The sequence below is a fragment of the Oryzias latipes genome, chromosome 5 (assembly GCF_053564925.1).
Source record: "Oryzias latipes strain Hd-rR chromosome 5, Olatipes_Hd-rR_3.1".
In the NCBI taxonomy this organism is placed as follows: domain Eukaryota; kingdom Metazoa; phylum Chordata; class Actinopteri; order Beloniformes; family Adrianichthyidae; genus Oryzias; species Oryzias latipes.
In genome coordinates this window covers 24117202-24135067 of record NC_136241.1, presented here as the reverse complement: position 1 = coordinate 24135067, position 17866 = coordinate 24117202, and the positions used below count along the sequence as shown (strand labels likewise).

Sequence of the window (17866 nt, the reverse complement as noted above, 5' to 3'; positions counted from 1 at the left end):
AAGAACAGCTCTCCTTCCGCTTGTGTCGCGGCAGTGTTATGGGAGTAACAGGGCTGGTTAAAATACCACACCAGTAAAATAAAGCAGCGGCGACTGAAAAGCGCGCGCCTCAGCGCGGCGCGTGCGTCAGAAGTTTCTTTGCACAACAAACACTGTTGTTCCGCGGACGCCTCTGCGCTCCTTGTCTCCCTTTCCTATCGTCTCCAAAACCCCTGGCCAGGGCGGCTCCAAGGAAGAGCACTTCGTCCCCATTCTGCGCTGGACGGAGCAAATCGTGTCTGTGCAGAGCAATCGGACTTAATACTGTACGTTTTGTGTATCAGGGGCGGATGCGTTGTTACGTGTGGGAGCCATCAGACTGCCATCGGCCCCGCAGAACATGTCTCCAGCTCACACGGAGGCTGTGAGCGTTTCAATGCAAAATTCCGCTCAGTAAAAACGATCACGTCGATTTGTGTTTCCAGTCGTGTCCCGACAAAATAAAGGCTGATGTCATTCCCACATATTTACGTGCAGCCAGTCGAGTCACTATGACTCTGATGTAAATTCACTCCTGATCATGCGCTGTTCTCTCCGTCACTCAGCTGACCGGCTTTTCCAAACCCGTTGGTGATGGTGGATTTTTTCACGCTGCTTTTAACGATTGCTTTGAACTTGAAAGTGTCATCATATTGTAGCGGCGATCACGTGCACGTTGGGTCTAATGGCACCAAAGGATTCTGGGATGCGGCCGGGCATGCGTGTTTCTTTTTGTTGAACCCTGACTGAAGTGTCTAAGACCTGAAGTCAAGTCCATGCTGTTTGGCTGCTGATAGGTGTGTTGAAAAACAATTGACTTGTGCTTGATGTTAGATAGAGAATTCAAACCATTCACTGAGTCCGAAGGTACATACATGGCGGCGGCCAATTAAGTCCATAAATAAGCCGCGTCACTGAATAAGCCGCAGGGCTGTAAGCGCAGGAAAAAGTAGCGGCTTATAGTCCGGAAATTACGGTAATAATATATATAATATAATTCTGTTCAGGCACAAACAGCTATTATTAGGTTCTTCGTCATGATCAATTTTTAAACAGTTGGTACTTCCATGAATGCTCCCAAAAAATGCCACCAAATCCAACTCCCTGATTAAGTAAAGTTCAACTGGTTCAACTCTTAACACTCCTTCAATAAGCAGCGTGTTTTGTACATTGAGCCATAAGAGTTTGCACATGGTAAACATGTTTAGCTAGACTTTTCATTGGAAGTGGTTGTTTGAGAATGTGTTTCCAATCTGGTGTGAACGTAGCATTAGAAAAAAAAAAGGAACATTTCTTTGCGATGTTGAAGTTATTGATTTGGGTTATTGCAATCATTTTTGCGTTTTGAGAGTAACTTTGATCTCAAATAAAGGAGTTTAGTGTTTGGGGAAAATGTGAAGAGGAGGCAAGTGGAGATAAAATGAAGAGAATTGGGGATGGGGAACGTGAGCAGAACTTCATTTCCCCCCCTTCTGCTGGAGATCGGGGGGTCAATGACACTCTCAGCTTGACAAGATGAGTGATTGGAGAGAGTCTGAGGCCGATTCAGTTCTATGAAAACGGCTGGGAATCAGACAAGTGTGGCGCCTTTGAGTGGCTCTGTCCACACATCCCTGCCGGATCCACATCGCTCCCCAGACAAATGGCCTCAGACGCAGACTGTTAATGAGAACAGCTCTATCTGTTTTCAGTGTTGTGTTTTGATGCTCACCACAGAGCTGCGCCACATGGATGTGCAGAAAATCCCCACAGACATGTTGCTTTTCTTGAGACACCAAACATTTATTGATAAAAATAAAAAATAAAATTTAATTTGTTGAAAGAGGAGAAAAAGTCAAACTGACCCTCGATCATTTTGATTTAAACACACTAAATATGAGGGTATAAGCACACATTAACTTTCATCTTTAATCATAAATTCTTTTTATGCCAAATTCCTGTTTTTTTCAAAGGATTTAATTATGTTTATAAGTTAGCTATACTTTATTTCAAAGGACTTTTATTTTCTTAAACATATTTATTGATTTTCCCTCAACATCTTTTTATCTCTCCTTAATTTTATTTTTTTCTAGATTTTTTTGTTTACGATTCGAATAACTTAAAAAATGCATAGCACTGTAAAACTGTTTTTTTATTTCTCAAAATTTAAACAGAGATGAAAAAATGTTCAGTAAAACTGTTTTTTTATTACTAAAAATATAATATTCAAAAACAAATGTTCAGAAAAAGTTTGTTTTATTACTAAAATATGTACAATTATAACAAATAAACATTTAGTAAAAAGGTTATGTTTATGACTAAAAATTGTCAAATTCAAGCATAAATAGAATATGTTTAGTAAAAAAAGCACGGTTTAAGAACTCACTAAACTTTGTGCTGCAAGAGAATTTGGTTAAATGTTATTTCACACTTTTTTAAGTTAGTATTATTTATGTAATTTTACCCAGAAGCTTTCCTGCTTTTCTTTTCCAACAGTTTAGATTTCAGCTTCACTTTTTCTTGTAACTCATTAAGTCTCATGGTTAAAAGTCTTAAAGGCATTAGTCATTCTATTTGTCTGAATAATCATTCTTGCTCTGATACCTTTTTTATACATGTTCTATCTAATTCAAATTTTTAAAATATTTTGATTGTGTTGCAAGTTATTCAAGTTATAAACTGACCAATCAGGTGTCCAACATACGAAACATTTGATTGACAGATTTCGTATAGCCCACTTTTAAGTGTTAAGGATGTAGACTTCCAACTAGAGTGGTTGCCATAGAAACGATAACTCAATCTTACTTAATTACTGCTTACTGACATAGTCCAGCTCAAACATTTCGACATCCCTGTCCTGAAAAAAATACTTTTATTTTCTTTTATTTACCTTTATTTTCTATGCGTGACGTCGAAAATATTTTCTTTACAGTTTTAGGCATACCACTAAAAAGAACCACTAAACTTACATTTTCTTGTAATTTTTTTTTAATCCAAACATCATGGCCGTTGCTTTTAAACTAGAACCAACATCAACCTTTTATCCCATTTGACCAAGATGGATTTTTTTCAAAGTAACTCATTATAAAAAGCAACAACAAAGATTTGCGTGCCAATAATAAAACCTCTGATCTGACTGAAATCATAGCTCTGATATCTCCTCAGAGCCCTTTGTGATGCACAAGTGGAGAAGAAAACCTTTGATCAGCTCACCTTTGATGGACTGAGCTCGTCTAATTAGCTGCCGTAATGACTAAAGTCAATCGGCTAAGAATACCAGATCACAAATGTGAACTCCTATATGTTATAGAGTTCAGTTTAAAGTTTTGTTGTTTTTTGGAAGCACCAATATCCATCAAGACAGCTGTCAGAAGCCGCTGGACTTAATTACTCTTTCCTGCCAAATGAACATATTGCTGATTAATTTTGACGGCTGAGTCTAGTCACATGCAGCTGCCTCAATCAATCCAAAATCAATCCTGCATTAATCTTTGTCATCGCCACGATCATCGCTGCGGCAGGGGCGTGTCAGGAAACCATTCATCATCGCTCCCCCCACCTCCAAATTAAAGTCATAGCCGAGGTGCACCAGAGCTCATAAACTGTTTTCATCCAATCAATATGCCTGTAATCAATGCAAATGGTTTGTATGCAACATGTGGAAGAACCAGCTGTTGTCTCGGTGAAGGAGGCAACTGTCTGAGTGGTCACTCAAAGACGGAATCATTTACATCCAGAGGAGCTCAGGTGGCTGCGGCTCCCGCCGTCGGGGGAGCTAAAACTTCATGTGGACTTCTGACATACTGATCCATCAAATTCAAGGCTAAAGTGCAAGCAGTTCAAAAGTGACATTGACGGAAAACCCGCGCCTCGGTCATCAGTCAGAGTGATCGAGGAGTGCGACAGCGAGACATTTTCACGGTCAGAAAAACTCCCCAAAGAACCTGCAAGGACGACGGGCGAGAGAAGCACCAGCGACACGCAGGAGTTGAAGGTACCGGTTGGTTTTATTTTTATTATAACAATACACACTCCATAAGGAAAAAAAGCCTTGGCAAAAACCAACAAGGTCACGGCAGTGCAAGTCGCTCGCCTGGGCCGCCGAGCGGACGGCACCACACTTCTTTATTGCAAGGGGTCACTTTCAGTTAAAATTCATCAAGAACGAACAAAAATATGATTTTTGATTACATACAGTGTGGGTCATTCCATCGTTGTGACAAATATATCAGAATTAACACGCTAAAATAAAGCCGGAAAGGTGTGACCCACATGGAAAAAACTTAAAAAAAACTAAAAACAGAGTACAATACTGAGCCATAATTCAAATTCTAGGCTAAAGTCTTACAAATCTCAAAACTAATCATTTTTGTTTCAAACTATTTCTGGATGTATCAAAAAATGTTTAAATAAAAAAGAAGTTGAACTTTTGAGTTTGTAGGGGATTTGCATTATTTGCCCCAGGAATCCTATAAGCAGCATAGAAAGTTCTCTGAAATGATTCATTCTGTTCAAAACACTGTCCATCATTCAATTATTCAATTAGACATGTGTTTCTAATAAAAGTCCGGCCGATCTTGTTTTAAATGTAAAAAAAGGCATGATTGCAGTATTAACTGAGGGGGGAGTATTATGATCTGGGGTTGCTTTTGTCATTCAGATTCCAGTGGGTAAGATAAGGTGTCGCTATTTGGGATGGACAGTGCTTCTGTCACCAGTGTAAGACAAACAACAGGGGTGGTTAGCACATATCCAGTTGACCAAATGGAAACTTATACCAATAAGATGAATAAATATGAACGGGAAATAAAGTTAATGCATAGATAAGCTTGTTTAGTAGTAAAATATATGATTTTTTTTTCACTTTAGTTTTCTGATTTTAGCTAAATGTGATAAATTGGTGGAGTAGTCTGAAAATGTTCACTTGTAAAAGAAACAAAATTGCTCTGTTTTTGTTTACTATAAGGAATTTATCGTACTGTTTTTCATTTTAGGGTTTATTTCACACCCATTTTTACTCATCTTAAAGGCATGTTTGAAAATGTGTGCCTGATAAACATTCCTCCCGCTGCAAATTAAGCTACGCTGAAATCAAACGGAAAAAAAAAGGCAAAATATTTGAAAATGTTTGCATTCAAACTCTCAGAGCAGATTCAAGAATTTCTCCGACTTAAACCACACCCCTCCTGGTTTCCAGCGCACATCATTCCTGAAGCCAACACATTGGTGTTACACACAAAAAACAAAACAAGATGAACAAAAAAAAAATCATTTGCAAGTTATTTAGGGGAGGCATTCCCTTTATTTCTGTCTTCTCCCACCACCGAAAACTAACATCTTTTTGAATGCCTTCCAGATAAACAGTGATTTTTTAAAAACAAATCAAAAAAATTATTTATTACTCATCTCTAATAAATCTTTTGTAACCTACCGTGTTATTCTCATTTACTAGACATTGTGAATAAGAGTAGAAACAAACAACTAGTGTTAAAAGGCAAACCGTATTGAATCTGAAGAAACACCCGCTCATCCACACACACACGCTCACACACACACACTCTTCAGTTTCCGTTGCTCTTGCATTGCCTGCAGGGATCTTCAGAGATCATTGATAGCTTTTCTCTGAGAATCTTACTCTATAATAAAAACACGAGTCGTTGCCTTTCTTCCTAAAGTATTTAAAAGCAAGACAAAAGAAGAACTTTTAGGCAAACGCTTCGGTCCAGAGAAAAAGAAATGAGTCTTGGGATAAAGAAGAAGAAAAAAATATATATTTATAAGTAATATCCAGTATCCAAATCTGCGAAAAAAGAAAATGCTGGGAGGGAGATGATCTCTCCCGGTTTGTTGCTTTTGACCCACTGGTTTTACCACAAGCTGAGTGTAAGAAATTGTTTCTTGGGCTACCATTAAAGCAGTAGTTCCTCCCAGCTATTTCAGCGGGTCATTAACTGTAGAGCCCACCAAAAACCACTTCTCCCCCCCAAAAAACCAAAGTCCCCTGTATCTGTTTTGTACTTTAGCACCTCTTGTGACCTTTCCCATGTCAATGTCCAGATCAACAAACACCAGAATAAAAACTGTCAGTTTTTCAGGCATCCTCTCCCCTCCACCGTGTAAGAGGAGGGTAAAACAAGTCTTAGGGTGGCACATAGGGAGGTGGAGATCTGTAGGGAGTCATGTTCTTGGGACGGGAGCCTTTGCCCTCCATGGGAGTGGCGAAGGGAGGTGGTGGCTGATACGGGGGCGCATTCGGGTCCTCATCCCTCAGAGCTGTGTACTCCCCAAGCATCTCCTGATTGAGAGGAGTTGTCTCTGGTGTAGCCATGTTGGGGTATTCAGGGGGAGGGAGTGGGGGCTTCTCCTCTTGGAGTATCAAGGGCATACTGGACGACGGAGGAGGCTTAGAGTCATCAAGCTCGTCTGCAAAGATGATTGGAACACCTTTTTTGATGAAAGTGGCCTGGTCCTCGATTGTGAGTTTGCCCTTGCGTTTCTTCCTGTAGCAGATCATGGCAATAACTCCAGCAATCAGCAGGATTGCTGCCACCACCACAGCAGGAATAACTGTATGAAGGTAAACATCATCTGTACTTCCTCGACTTGACCCTAGATCTGGAGCTCGTGTTATCGATGGCGTTAGGTCATACTCCTCTGGTGGAATAAAGGAGTACTTGACACAGCTCCCTGTTCCCTTCACAGTGACATTTAGCGTTCTGAATTCAGGTTCCATGGTGAATCTAAAAGCTTGAGAGGGATTTCCACTGGCATCGGCTAGGGCCCTGCTCATAATTGTAAGCTGTTCCTTTGGACAAGGTTTCTGCTGAAGGCTAGTGTTCGTCCATTCCACCAAAATGGATCCTTTTTCAATTTTGGTTATACTCACTGTACTGCTATTGCGATCCCCCAGTGCGTAAGCCAGCTTCTTAACAAGTAGGATCTTTTTGTGGATGTCATTTTTCAAAGAACGAGGTTCTCCTTCGAAGCGGACCTTGAAAATGACTGGGATTTTGTTTTGAGGCCAGTTGGACACATATACCTCAAAAGCATCGACTGCGCTGAGGCCGCCTTTGTCTGTTGCATGCAAATAGTAGACGTGCTCCCCCACTTGGTCAAGATCGGGCAGGCCATAGAGAAGTTGGCTTGTTGTGTTGAACTGGAGCCAGGATCCGTCTTCAACAATTTTGTCATGGTTTTGTTTGAGGGCAAGACGCAACTTGTCTGTAGTTCCATCCTCTTTGTCAAAGAACGTATCAGATGGGATCTTAACTTCAAAATAGGTGCCAACTAATGCATGAACACGATCAATAGGATTACGCAAGACTGGTACCTCATTATATGGATCTGGAATAATACTAGGTGATGGTGTAGTGCGCCTGGGGGGCTTGGTAGTAGAGGACTTGGAAGGTACTTTGGGCACTGGAGTTGATTTTGGCTTCTTCGGCTTCTTAGGGGGCTTTTTGGTAGGGGGGGGAGTTGCGGTAGCTTCAACGTAAATTGGCCTGGTCCCTGTTGGCTGGATGGTGCTGGTGGTCTCCATTACCTTTGTTGGCAGAGGTGGATCCATTGTTGGGGTATGGACAGTTGGCTCATGAACTCTGGGCGTGGGTTTTCCTGGAAGGGGGACAGGGCCTCTTATAGGGGGAGCAAAACTTTCAGTTGGAGCAGCAATGGAGGGGGAAGAAAGCGTTGGAATAATCCTTACTGGTGGTTCCACAGCAGTTGCTGGAGGAACCACTGCCAGAATGGGAGTTGGCGTGTTGTTTAACTGCCGCCTGACCCTCTTTGGAACACCTGGTTTCTTGTTGGCAATATGCCACCCCACCACAGGGTATCCCAGCTTGGTTGACATTGTACCTTCCTTTGCAGGGCCTTGAACACTGTCTAAATTTGGAACTGTGTTCTGGTCTAAAGAACACCCAAGTTTCCAAGACAACAAAGCACCATTCTCCACCACCTGGGAAGAAAAGCACCGTCATTAGAGAAATTAGCAGCAAAGTTTTCCATTTTTTAACTTCAGACATCTAGTATTGTAAATCTCACCTTTCTGGCATTGCCTGGTCCAGCCATGAATGCAGACATGTCAAACAGTCTGTTGTTGACTACAGGAAGCATCTTCATGTGATGTAGACCCACACCAGAGAAGCTCCTCATGTTATCCAAAAGTTCCACCCTTTGTTCCGAGCTCATCTTGGTCAAATCGGCATCCAGAATTACCGTGAGTACAGTGACCGGCTCCTCAGCCTCACACATGAACGGCTGAAGGTCATCTTCAGCGGAAACCTGGTTCGACACCATCTGGGCAGAATCGGCATCCAAGTGGTCTTCTGGGTGGACCTCAATGGAAAACACCTCAGAGGAGGTGGCTTTTGTTTGGTTGGAGATGGACACAGATATGTAGTGGATTCCTTTATCCTTCTCCAAAGGCAGACCCTGCAGAATTGTGCTTTTGGAATCCCAGTGCAGCCAGGCAGGGAGGGAGTTTTTTCCCATTTCCGTTATCTGAAAGATAAATATCACAAAGGGAAATTAACAGGTGGTCCTAAACACAGAGGCTTTCAGAAGCGCATTTGGTAACCACTATGTGTGAATGTTAAAACGTTATGTAAACCTGCTTTGAATAGTTTAATTGATTCAGTTTGGCCTTTTCAGGAAAAAAGTAAGATCATGAGGCCAAACTCCTATGTTTCAACCAATCCAAATGTTTTTTTACTAGTCAAGTTGAAATATTGTGATCTGTATCTCTTAATAAAATTGATTGCATTGACAATAAACTTAATTTACATCCTGCCTTTTATCATAAATTAACATATTCAAGTGTTGCCTCGTGTTGTAAATTAAGCACGACTAAAATTAAAATAAGTTGGCCAATTATTCGGATGGGGACGTCCCCCTAGCAGGAGGCTGATGGAGAGAAATGGATCGCAGGGGAGTGACAACGCATCCACACACATAAATTCAAAAACAAGAACAAATGTATCCTGCCTCCCTGCGCCCCCGCCGCCTTACAAGTTAATGCTGCGGCTAATAATTCCTGCTTGATAAATTATGTAGAGGCAGTGCTCCCAAGACACATCATTACTGCTCTAACCAGCACACGGGCAGCCTCAGGGGACAACACACAAACACACACATTCCCAAGCATGAAGACACCGAGGAGCAGAAACGCACAAGACACAGACATACAAGTACAAACTTGCAGCTGAGTGTGCGATTTCCAATGGACAGATAGGACACACATGTGGTCATCGAAACAAAAAAGCGATCAGACACGAGCACAGATGTCGTCACATGTTTCAAACTGGACAGGAGATGTTTCAGCGCCTGAAGGGACATGGATCTTCTTCGGGGAGGCCTTGCTCTTCCCAGAATCACAGAAAATGACAAAAGTCCAAATAGGAATAAGATATCTCCAAATTGTCACCTTCACCGTCTTCATTTTACTGCCACGCTTCTCCTGTCCTAAATGTCTTTGGCTTGTTCACTTTCTGAGGTATGGACAAATGTGAAATTAAAATTCAACTGTCATGTTTTATTTAAACTTTGATCAATATTCTTACATCCTGGATGTCTATTAGTCTGACAACACATGCCTTAGTAGAATACCTGGTAAAATTATAAACAAATAACAACAGAACATGTTTTGTCTTTAAAGTGACATATTCTTTGATTTTATTTTTTCTGCTGTTGACAAAAGCTCATAAAATGTTCATAAATAGTTAATGCTCATAAAAACACTTGATAAAAGAAGACATTTTTTAGACAAAAACTTATTTGAGAGGAAGCTGAAAAGTCAAAGAACAGAAATGTGATGAAGTCCTAAACTTTTACTTTTGACCTTAAGCACTTTTTTATCTATGTTATGTCCAAAATGTTTTAGAGAAAGGCATTAAAGAAGAATCAAGTGATTTAATGATCGATTGGTCAACAACGTGAATGGCTCCTTCCGATTGGTCAAACGCAAAAGGGCTCTATTTGATTCGTTAAATACTTTTCTTTTAGCATGCCTGAACATTTAAGGAAATCATTTCTCACACTTTATGCTGTCTTTTGCAACACACATTTCGCACAGGCAGATATCACGATAGCAATAGAGATGCGATTTGTTGGGCAAGCCGAACCAACAATATCCCAATGCATACAAATTCAACAGTCAGTGAATCCGTCCTTGCAAGTTCTCTCCAAAGTGATTCACTGTTCTTTAAAAAAAAAAAAGAAAAGAAAATGTGTTTTTTTCCCCTAAAGGGTGATTTATTTCATTTATGCCTTGAATGTTTTTTTTCTTGGTGCAGAAGTTAAAGGCACTTTGAGACATTTTCCCTCACATTTAAGATCTTCTTTTGGTAATTTCGTATTTCATCACAGAGCCTTTTAGTAGTGCAGTTTGAATGGAAAGAAAAATATGTCTCGTTGAATTTCAAGATAAGTGGAGCTCGTAAAGGTTTCAAGCATCTATGCAGTTTTCAAAAAAAGACAAAAAAAAAAGGAGGCTTGAAGCAGCAATAAAACAGACAGGTTGATACTGCTCTTTAACATCAATCAGGTTGTTGTCTTCTGTGAAAGCAAACCCCTATTATTTACTGTATATTACTGTAATTAAAATTAAAAAGCACAGTGATTGGCTTTAACAATGGAGGACAGGTGCACGGTTACGCCAATTTATTAAAAGATTTTTGATGATCAGGTATAACCAGTGAGCAGAAAAGTATTCAAAACTAAAGCTTTTATTCTGAAAGTCCTCACATCTGTCTTTAAAGACCCCCTCCAATGAAAATTGTGTTTTTTTAAAATGTTTTTGTGGCATTTTTCTCCTGATGGGGATCATATATAACGGAAATTAAGCTTAATGTTGTATTTCTGGGTGTTGTTGTGAATCAAGAACAGATGAAAAAAAAAAAAAGCCATGTGAAAAGAGTGTATTTGTGAGGTAAAAAAAAAATTCACTGGGCGGCATAACAATTAAACGACCAATGGGGAAAATAGCTCAAAAGATGATTGGAGTGGGTCTTTACGGTGATAACTAATTCACATTTCTTATCTACAAAAACAGTAGACTTCTCAGGTATTTGACGGACGTGACCTCCAACCTAAATGCTCCACATTCAATTTACAGTCAAAGCTGATGGTCCAAAGTGTAGAAGTAATTCAAATGAAGTGGGAACAGTTTGAAAATCACTTCCGGGTATACATGCTTTAGTAAGGAGTTGAAGGTGCCTATTATTAATATGATAGACAGAGGACTATTGAGAAAAGCCAATATTTCCCTTTGTGCTTTTTTCCTCTTGCAGTTCAGAGCTTGTTTTAGGTTAAAAAAAAAGAAGCTGTTGGAAATGCGAGATATTTTTGAAGCAGTTTGGTCTTTGGTTTTCTCCACTGAGTTCCCAGTGTGAAGACCATCCAAACCAGATGAAGGGGGCATTCTCTGCCCATTTAAACTGAGTTTGCAGAATTGCCCCTGAGTGGAAGCACTCATTGCACCAAATCTATTTTTGTAGATTTCCATGGAGTTCCATCAGTTACCTTCTCATTAACCATTTGCCACCAGAGCTTCAGCTTCAGTCTTGACCATTTTTTGCGTCTTACGCAACTGTTTACTGTTGATTCCAGCAGATTTTGAGGCAAAGAAAAGCAGCCTTTTGCTGATTCAGCACTTTACAGTAGTGAAGCGTCTACGCAATTGACCGGCGGACCGGCGGAGTGCGGACTTACAGCTTTGTGTTTGAGGGGAAGGGGGGGGCTTTGTTACATGAGCGTCATGTAGGAGATTTAGAACTGCGATCCGTTCCGCAGCTCTAGGGGAACGGGCTACCGAACCCAGAACCGGGTCTAAAAGTGTGTGTCTGAGCAGAGGATCGTCATGAGCACACACACAGCACTTTGGGGCGGTGTAAGCTTCAAAGCAGAAAGGCCGCTCAGTCCTTAGAAATCGTTCAAGCAATCACGTGGATTTGTGTTTCCAGTCGTGTCCCGACTAAATAAAGGCTGATGTTATTCCCACATGTTTACATGCAGCCAGGATGCAGATTGCAGCACCACCCAAAGCTAATGCTGTTAGCCCGTGTTAGCATACTGCTAATCCTGGCTTCTTTCCGGCTCTGTTTTTCAACAGAAAAAGCACTGACCACACGGATTAAAACTAAAACGATGAGCGAACAGGCGTTTCATAATAATCGTAACATTATTAGAAGCACGTTTAGAAGATCGTCTTGTATATTACCGAGCTGACATGTCAATGTATAAAGCCGCTCGGCAACATTGTTTTGTATTGAATTGTTACATTGAATAAAGTTTGAGAGAAAAATAGCCGCTCGGCGGAACTGATATCCGCTTCCGGTTTTTCAAACCCTACTGCGCATGTGCGAATGATTTAGTCCGACCGAAAGTGTGACCCATGTGAACGTTTGTTATATTCTGAAAACATTTTTCTGGAACCATGTACACAGTTGGATTCTAATCTGACCATTGATCCGGTCAAGATATTTTTCACATGTAACCGCGGCTCATGGTGTCGACTCCCAGCGTGGCGGGGGCGTGGCATCACGATGGTGTCTCTCCATCGGGATATCAGTCACCCATCACGATGGACGATGATATCGCACAACCCTAGTGCAGGGATTTTTCTTCACGTCAAAATCAGAGGATTCATGTTAATCACGTAAACAGTCGAAGAGTTACAGATCAAGTCAGAAACCTAAGTGTAATCATGGACTCTGACCTGAACTTTAACAGCCATGTCAAGTCGGTAACATCAGCAGCATTTTAGCATCTACAAAACATTGCCAAAATCAAAAACATTGCGTCAAAGCCAGAGCTGGAGATACTTATTCATGCATTTGTCTCCAGTAGGTTAGATTACTGTAATGGCTTGCTCACTGGCCTCCCCAAACGAGCTGTAAAACAGCTTCAGTACATCCAGACCGCTGCTGTTTGAGTCCTGACCAAAACCAGGAAGTACCTGTGCTCAGTCCTGTGCTCAGGTCTCTGCACTGGCTTCCTGTAGCTTAAAGAATAGACTTTTAAGCAGCTCTGCTTGTTTACAAGCCTCTCCATGGCCGCACACCAAAGTACATCTCTGACATGTTAGCGCCATATGAACCATCTCGGACTCCGAGGACCTCAGGGGCCGGCCTCCTGCGAGTGCCCAGAGTCAGGACTAAACAAGGGGAATCAGCGTTTCAATCTTATGCAGCTAAAAGCTGGAACAGTCTCCCTGAGGTTGTGAGACAGGCCTCTACTGTGACAAGGTTTAAATCCAGACTCAAAACATTCCTGTTTAGCCGTGTATATGTATTTATCCATTTATTTAACAGGGACGGTGCACATTAAAAGCATGGCTGCAATGCGCCAGAATTAGCCCAAAGGCTATTTTTCATCTGTAGTCACCGGACAGGTGTTAAAATCGTCCACCTCCCGTATATAACTGAAGGGTCCTTATCAACATCACTTTTCATTTTCTTTTCTCTTTCCCTTCTTTCTTTTAAAGTAAATGTTATAATGATTATATATGTTTTTTTGATTATGTATGTTTTTAATCTTTGCACTGTTATGCATTGTGATTTGAATGCATTTTCCTGTTTTGTGAAGCACTTTGAATGACTTGCCTTGCCTTACAGTACGGCGACATCTTCTGTGTTAAAGGCCTCGACTGAGTTTACATGAGTGTCCCGGGTGGAAAGCTACCATCGCACCATGTTTATATTTTTCAACTGAAATCCTTCACAATATGTCAGACCCTTTCTAATAAACCACGGATGCAGAGGAAAACTTTTCTGATGGTAAAATGTTGAGTCTGCTAACAAAAGAATGGTGAACTTTTCCATCTGCGGGACAGCCGGGAGCTCGGTTTGCAATGCAATGATGATCTCACATCTGTGGTTTGGTCAAGAATAATAAGGCAATCATTTCAGAAGATGTGTTTTAGAAGGAAGTGTGGTTGGAAGTTGGCTGCAGGGGAAAGGCTTCTTCCTTGTGTTTGGCAGTGTAGTTAACAGGACCTCACTGTGGTTCTGTGTTCCAGCAATGAGGGAACTTATTTCATCTGCTTGTTTTACCGGGTGTAGTCATGTTCGAGGAACAGATTAAGAGCTTCGCACTTCTGGTGCAAAAACAAAAGCGCAGCAGTGCTTTGTTTCCCGCTCCCACATGATCCCAGCAGAGGGCGGATTTCTTTCTTTTCCAACATGAACAATACATCAAATCCATGTTCAAGCGCTTGATGTTTGGCTCTGAAGGTTATCAGGCGCATTTACAGAATCCCCCTAGGTTCTGCACCCCCAACACACACACACACACAATGGCAAAAAAAACCAGCTGAGCTTCACGCCGTCAAACAGCCTGTGAGCAAAAAGTCTGCTTTTTAAGGGATTTACACAGGAAAGCTCAGAGGGGCTGAGAGCAAGGGGAGAGGGAACAAACTACTTTCAGAGAAGCTATTAAGGTGTTGGCAAGGGCAACATAGGGCAAAGATATTACAAAGAAGCTATAATCAAAGTTAATTTATTCACAGATGTGCGATAATCGTACAGAGCAGCAGTTAAACGCCGTGCTTAGGAACTTTACTGCAGGGAAATCATGTCTTATTCACCTCCACAAACGCTCCAGCTCCGTAAGCATTTAACGATGAATGCAATTACTTCATGCTAATGGTAATGGCATTAAACCAGCAGCAGGAGGACGGTGTGAAGACGTGTCACCACAGCACGAGTGCAGTTACATGTGTTCGTCCCAAACTTATAAGACTTCATTAAAGGAAATGACTGATAATGTCATCAAAGTTTGGGCTTCTTTCATCATCATCTTCTTTTTTTTCTTCCCATTTTTCTTTTTTCTGACACGTCAGCCACAAAAGCCAGCGTGACTATCAGCACCGTGAGCCTCGCTGACAGGCGCCGTGGTGCAACAAACTGGAGACGTATTTGAAGTCTATGTGAGCGACAGGCGTGAAACACTCGGAGACGTTATCGCAAATCACCGGCATCTCTCTCATTTTTCTCTGCGTCGCTGCTCGCCCCCCGCTGCTTCCTCAGCTGTTTTGGTCCTCGGCAGTTGGAGACTGGAATGGAATGGCGACGGGCTAACTGCAGAGGTATGGGTCATTTTGCAGAAGACGAGCTCACTATCAACGCTCCGTCTGCACTGTGACACAGACTCCTCGTCAAATCAGCTTTAAGAGATGAGATGGCGTTTTAAAAATTAAAGACCGACAGAGAAGAGTTTCATTTTTGATTAAAAATGTATAGTATCCTCTCTCTTAAAGACTCGGAACCAAGCTGGTGCCAAAACGTATTTAAATTCAATCAGCTGGTTCCCAAAAATACAACTAGAGTCAACTAGAGTGCATTTGATAACAAAATCATTTTTATTTGTATTTTTCTTGTTCAAAAGGATGAAGCGTCAGACTGACCAAAGCCAGCAGATTTGCTCTGTTTCACTGTGGTGCAGGAAAGACAGTGTAGCTATGTATGCACTGCTCAGTTTATGTTCCTACCCTCACCAATGGCCAGGAGCTGTGGGTTCCAAACAGAAGTTGGGATCAAAGATACAATAAAGTGGAAATTAGTTTCCTTTGTGGGTTGTCTGAGTTTCTACTAAGAGGGCGCACAAAGCTAACACTTCCAAGAGGAGCTCCAAAGCCCCTAATCCTCTACACCACTAACTGAGGGGGGCTAGGAGATCTAGTAAGGATACCATTCGGACATCTTCACAACGGACATCTTAACCCTTCTTCACGTGAACCAGTATGGGGGTTGAATGGTACGGGTATACCGCACAGGTGTGTCATGTAGACTCGTAGGGCCCCTTCATTTGCCTTTGTAAGGCAAATGTAGGGGACCCATTGCCTCCCTGCTCGACACTCAGCATGAAGGGGTTGGAGTGGGAGGTTTAAGCCACACAATGGTTCCGGAGCGCGGCTGCGTCTGCAGCTCACCGCTCCCCCAGGGGATTGGTCAAATGCGGAGAACAAATTTCACACACCTAGGTGCATGACAGCTAATGGGACTTTAAGTCCCCCGTGGGACGTCCATGAAGATGTCCACACAAACTGCACTCTGTTCTAATTTTCTCATTTTCAGCAGTCAGGTTGTGTGTAGAGAGCGCACACTTATCACTTGAACAACGCCAACGAGCCCCTTGGGAGGGTTTGGGGGTTTGAAAAAAAGCTGTGCGACAGTGTGTGTCAAACACTGAAACAACCCTTACAGGTTGTTTTCAGTGTTATGACCTGCTGCTCACAGAAGAGCAACGGGCGTTGGCTCTACGGGCTCACAGAGCAGTCTGCAGCTTTGATAGTACAGATTTGCTTTTTTTTTTTGCCCGCACACAGCCCATGTCCACCCTTTAGGGCAGTTGTAACTAAGACCACACCACTAGGAAGCCTTTTAGCAGATTACATCTCTTGGTTACCTCAGTACCCTCCTGGAAGAGCTATATGGAAACTGCAAGCATCCTTGCATAGACTAGTGACCCAAACTGGCAGATAACAGATGGCTAATTATAAAGATGGGATTTTTTGTAAGTCAGGTTAGTTACTATTGACCAAACAGATATCACTTCCTGACTATATGTTAGCTTTACTGTTTCATTAGCAACCATCACTAAATAGACTCTTTCTCAAGGATAACTTGATAACTTTGGCTTGATGCTAACATACACACTGACCACTCTTGTAGCGTTTAAAGACCCACTCAGATAGAAATCCAATTTTTGGTATTTTTAGCATGTTCTTGGAGCATTTTCTTATGGTTGAGGACATATACAAAGAAAATTAAGCTTAAAATTGGTTTTTCTAAGTATTTCTTTATTCATATCAATGTGAATCAGTAGTAGATGAAAAAATGCAGTTGGGAAAAGCGTGTAGGTGGGATGTAGGAGCAACGATAGGCTGGATAGCTTAAATATTTCTGACAAATTTGTTACACGAATATTGTTAGGTTAGCTGTAAGCTAGCGGGAGAGAACGTAAACAAAGGGATGGGAAGTGTGGAGGGGCCTACTTCCCGCTAACAGTGCTACCCACCACTTAGATTTTCTTTTTTTCAAATGACCTCATGGCACTCTGCAGAAACTATGTCCTAGAAAATTAGTTTTTTAATGCACAATCATATTTTAAAGACCACTTGGAATGCTTTGAAAATAAATCAAAAGATGATCGGAGTGGGGATTTTAAGATAAAGGCTCTGTAACAAGTATATGCAAGCATGGAACTTTTTGGTATAAGTTTTGGCAAAAAAAAACAAAAACTCTAAAAGGAAAAAAAACCAACAAAAACAGAATAAAGAGACTACTTGGGGGAAAAAAAATAGCAATTACAAGCAGGTGTCATATTTCCATTCAGGAAAAGAAAGCAGCATTGTTTCAGCAGAAACCGGACAGAAGAAAGGAGGCCATTGTTAGCAAGGACAGCTTGGCAGATCAGCCTTATATTTTGCTGTAGGAGGCAGTGACGGATGAGGAGGTGTGAGCGGAAGAAATTGAGTTATGGATGAAGAGGAAGGGAAAATGAGAAAGGAATGATGAGGATGTGAGATGTAAACAAAGACGGGGGCAGGAATTCAAGTGAGACCAAGAGAAGGAGGGCTATGAGGAGAAAAAGGGATGAAGATCCAAATCAAAATGTACAAATGTATAATAGAAAACAATCTTCAGTTCTAATTAGGGCTGTGCGATATGGCCTAAAAATAAAATTTGTTATACTCTCACTTTTGGTAGATAAAGCCTTCAAAATGATTTTGCAGGGTGTGGTTTGATGCTCCTAGTTGGAAGTCTCAACCTCTGACTGGTTATCTCCTTCAAAAATAAGTAGTGGCCCAAGCACTGATCCCTGTGGAACGCCAAAAGATGTTTCAGGAAATGCATAATGTATGTGTGAA

General features: G+C 41.5%; 1 protein-coding gene across 3 annotated transcripts in view; it reads right to left on the bottom strand.

Moving 5' to 3' along the window:
* Positions 1-3985: 3985 nt before the first annotated feature.
* The window catches only part of dag1 (dystroglycan 1), a 59197-nt gene continuing 45316 nt past the window's right edge, over positions 3986-17866 (bottom strand). For all 3 annotated transcript variants that reach the window (XM_004069021.5, XM_020703378.3, XM_078947519.1), the window contains exons 3-4: positions 8041-8499; positions 3986-7954 (exon numbers count right to left, since the gene is read on the bottom strand). In XM_004069021.5, the coding sequence (XP_004069069.1) occupies positions 6137-7954; positions 8041-8499 (2277 nt within the window). In that variant the 3' untranslated portion in view covers positions 3986-6136. The remainder of the gene's footprint in view (positions 7955-8040; positions 8500-17866) is intronic.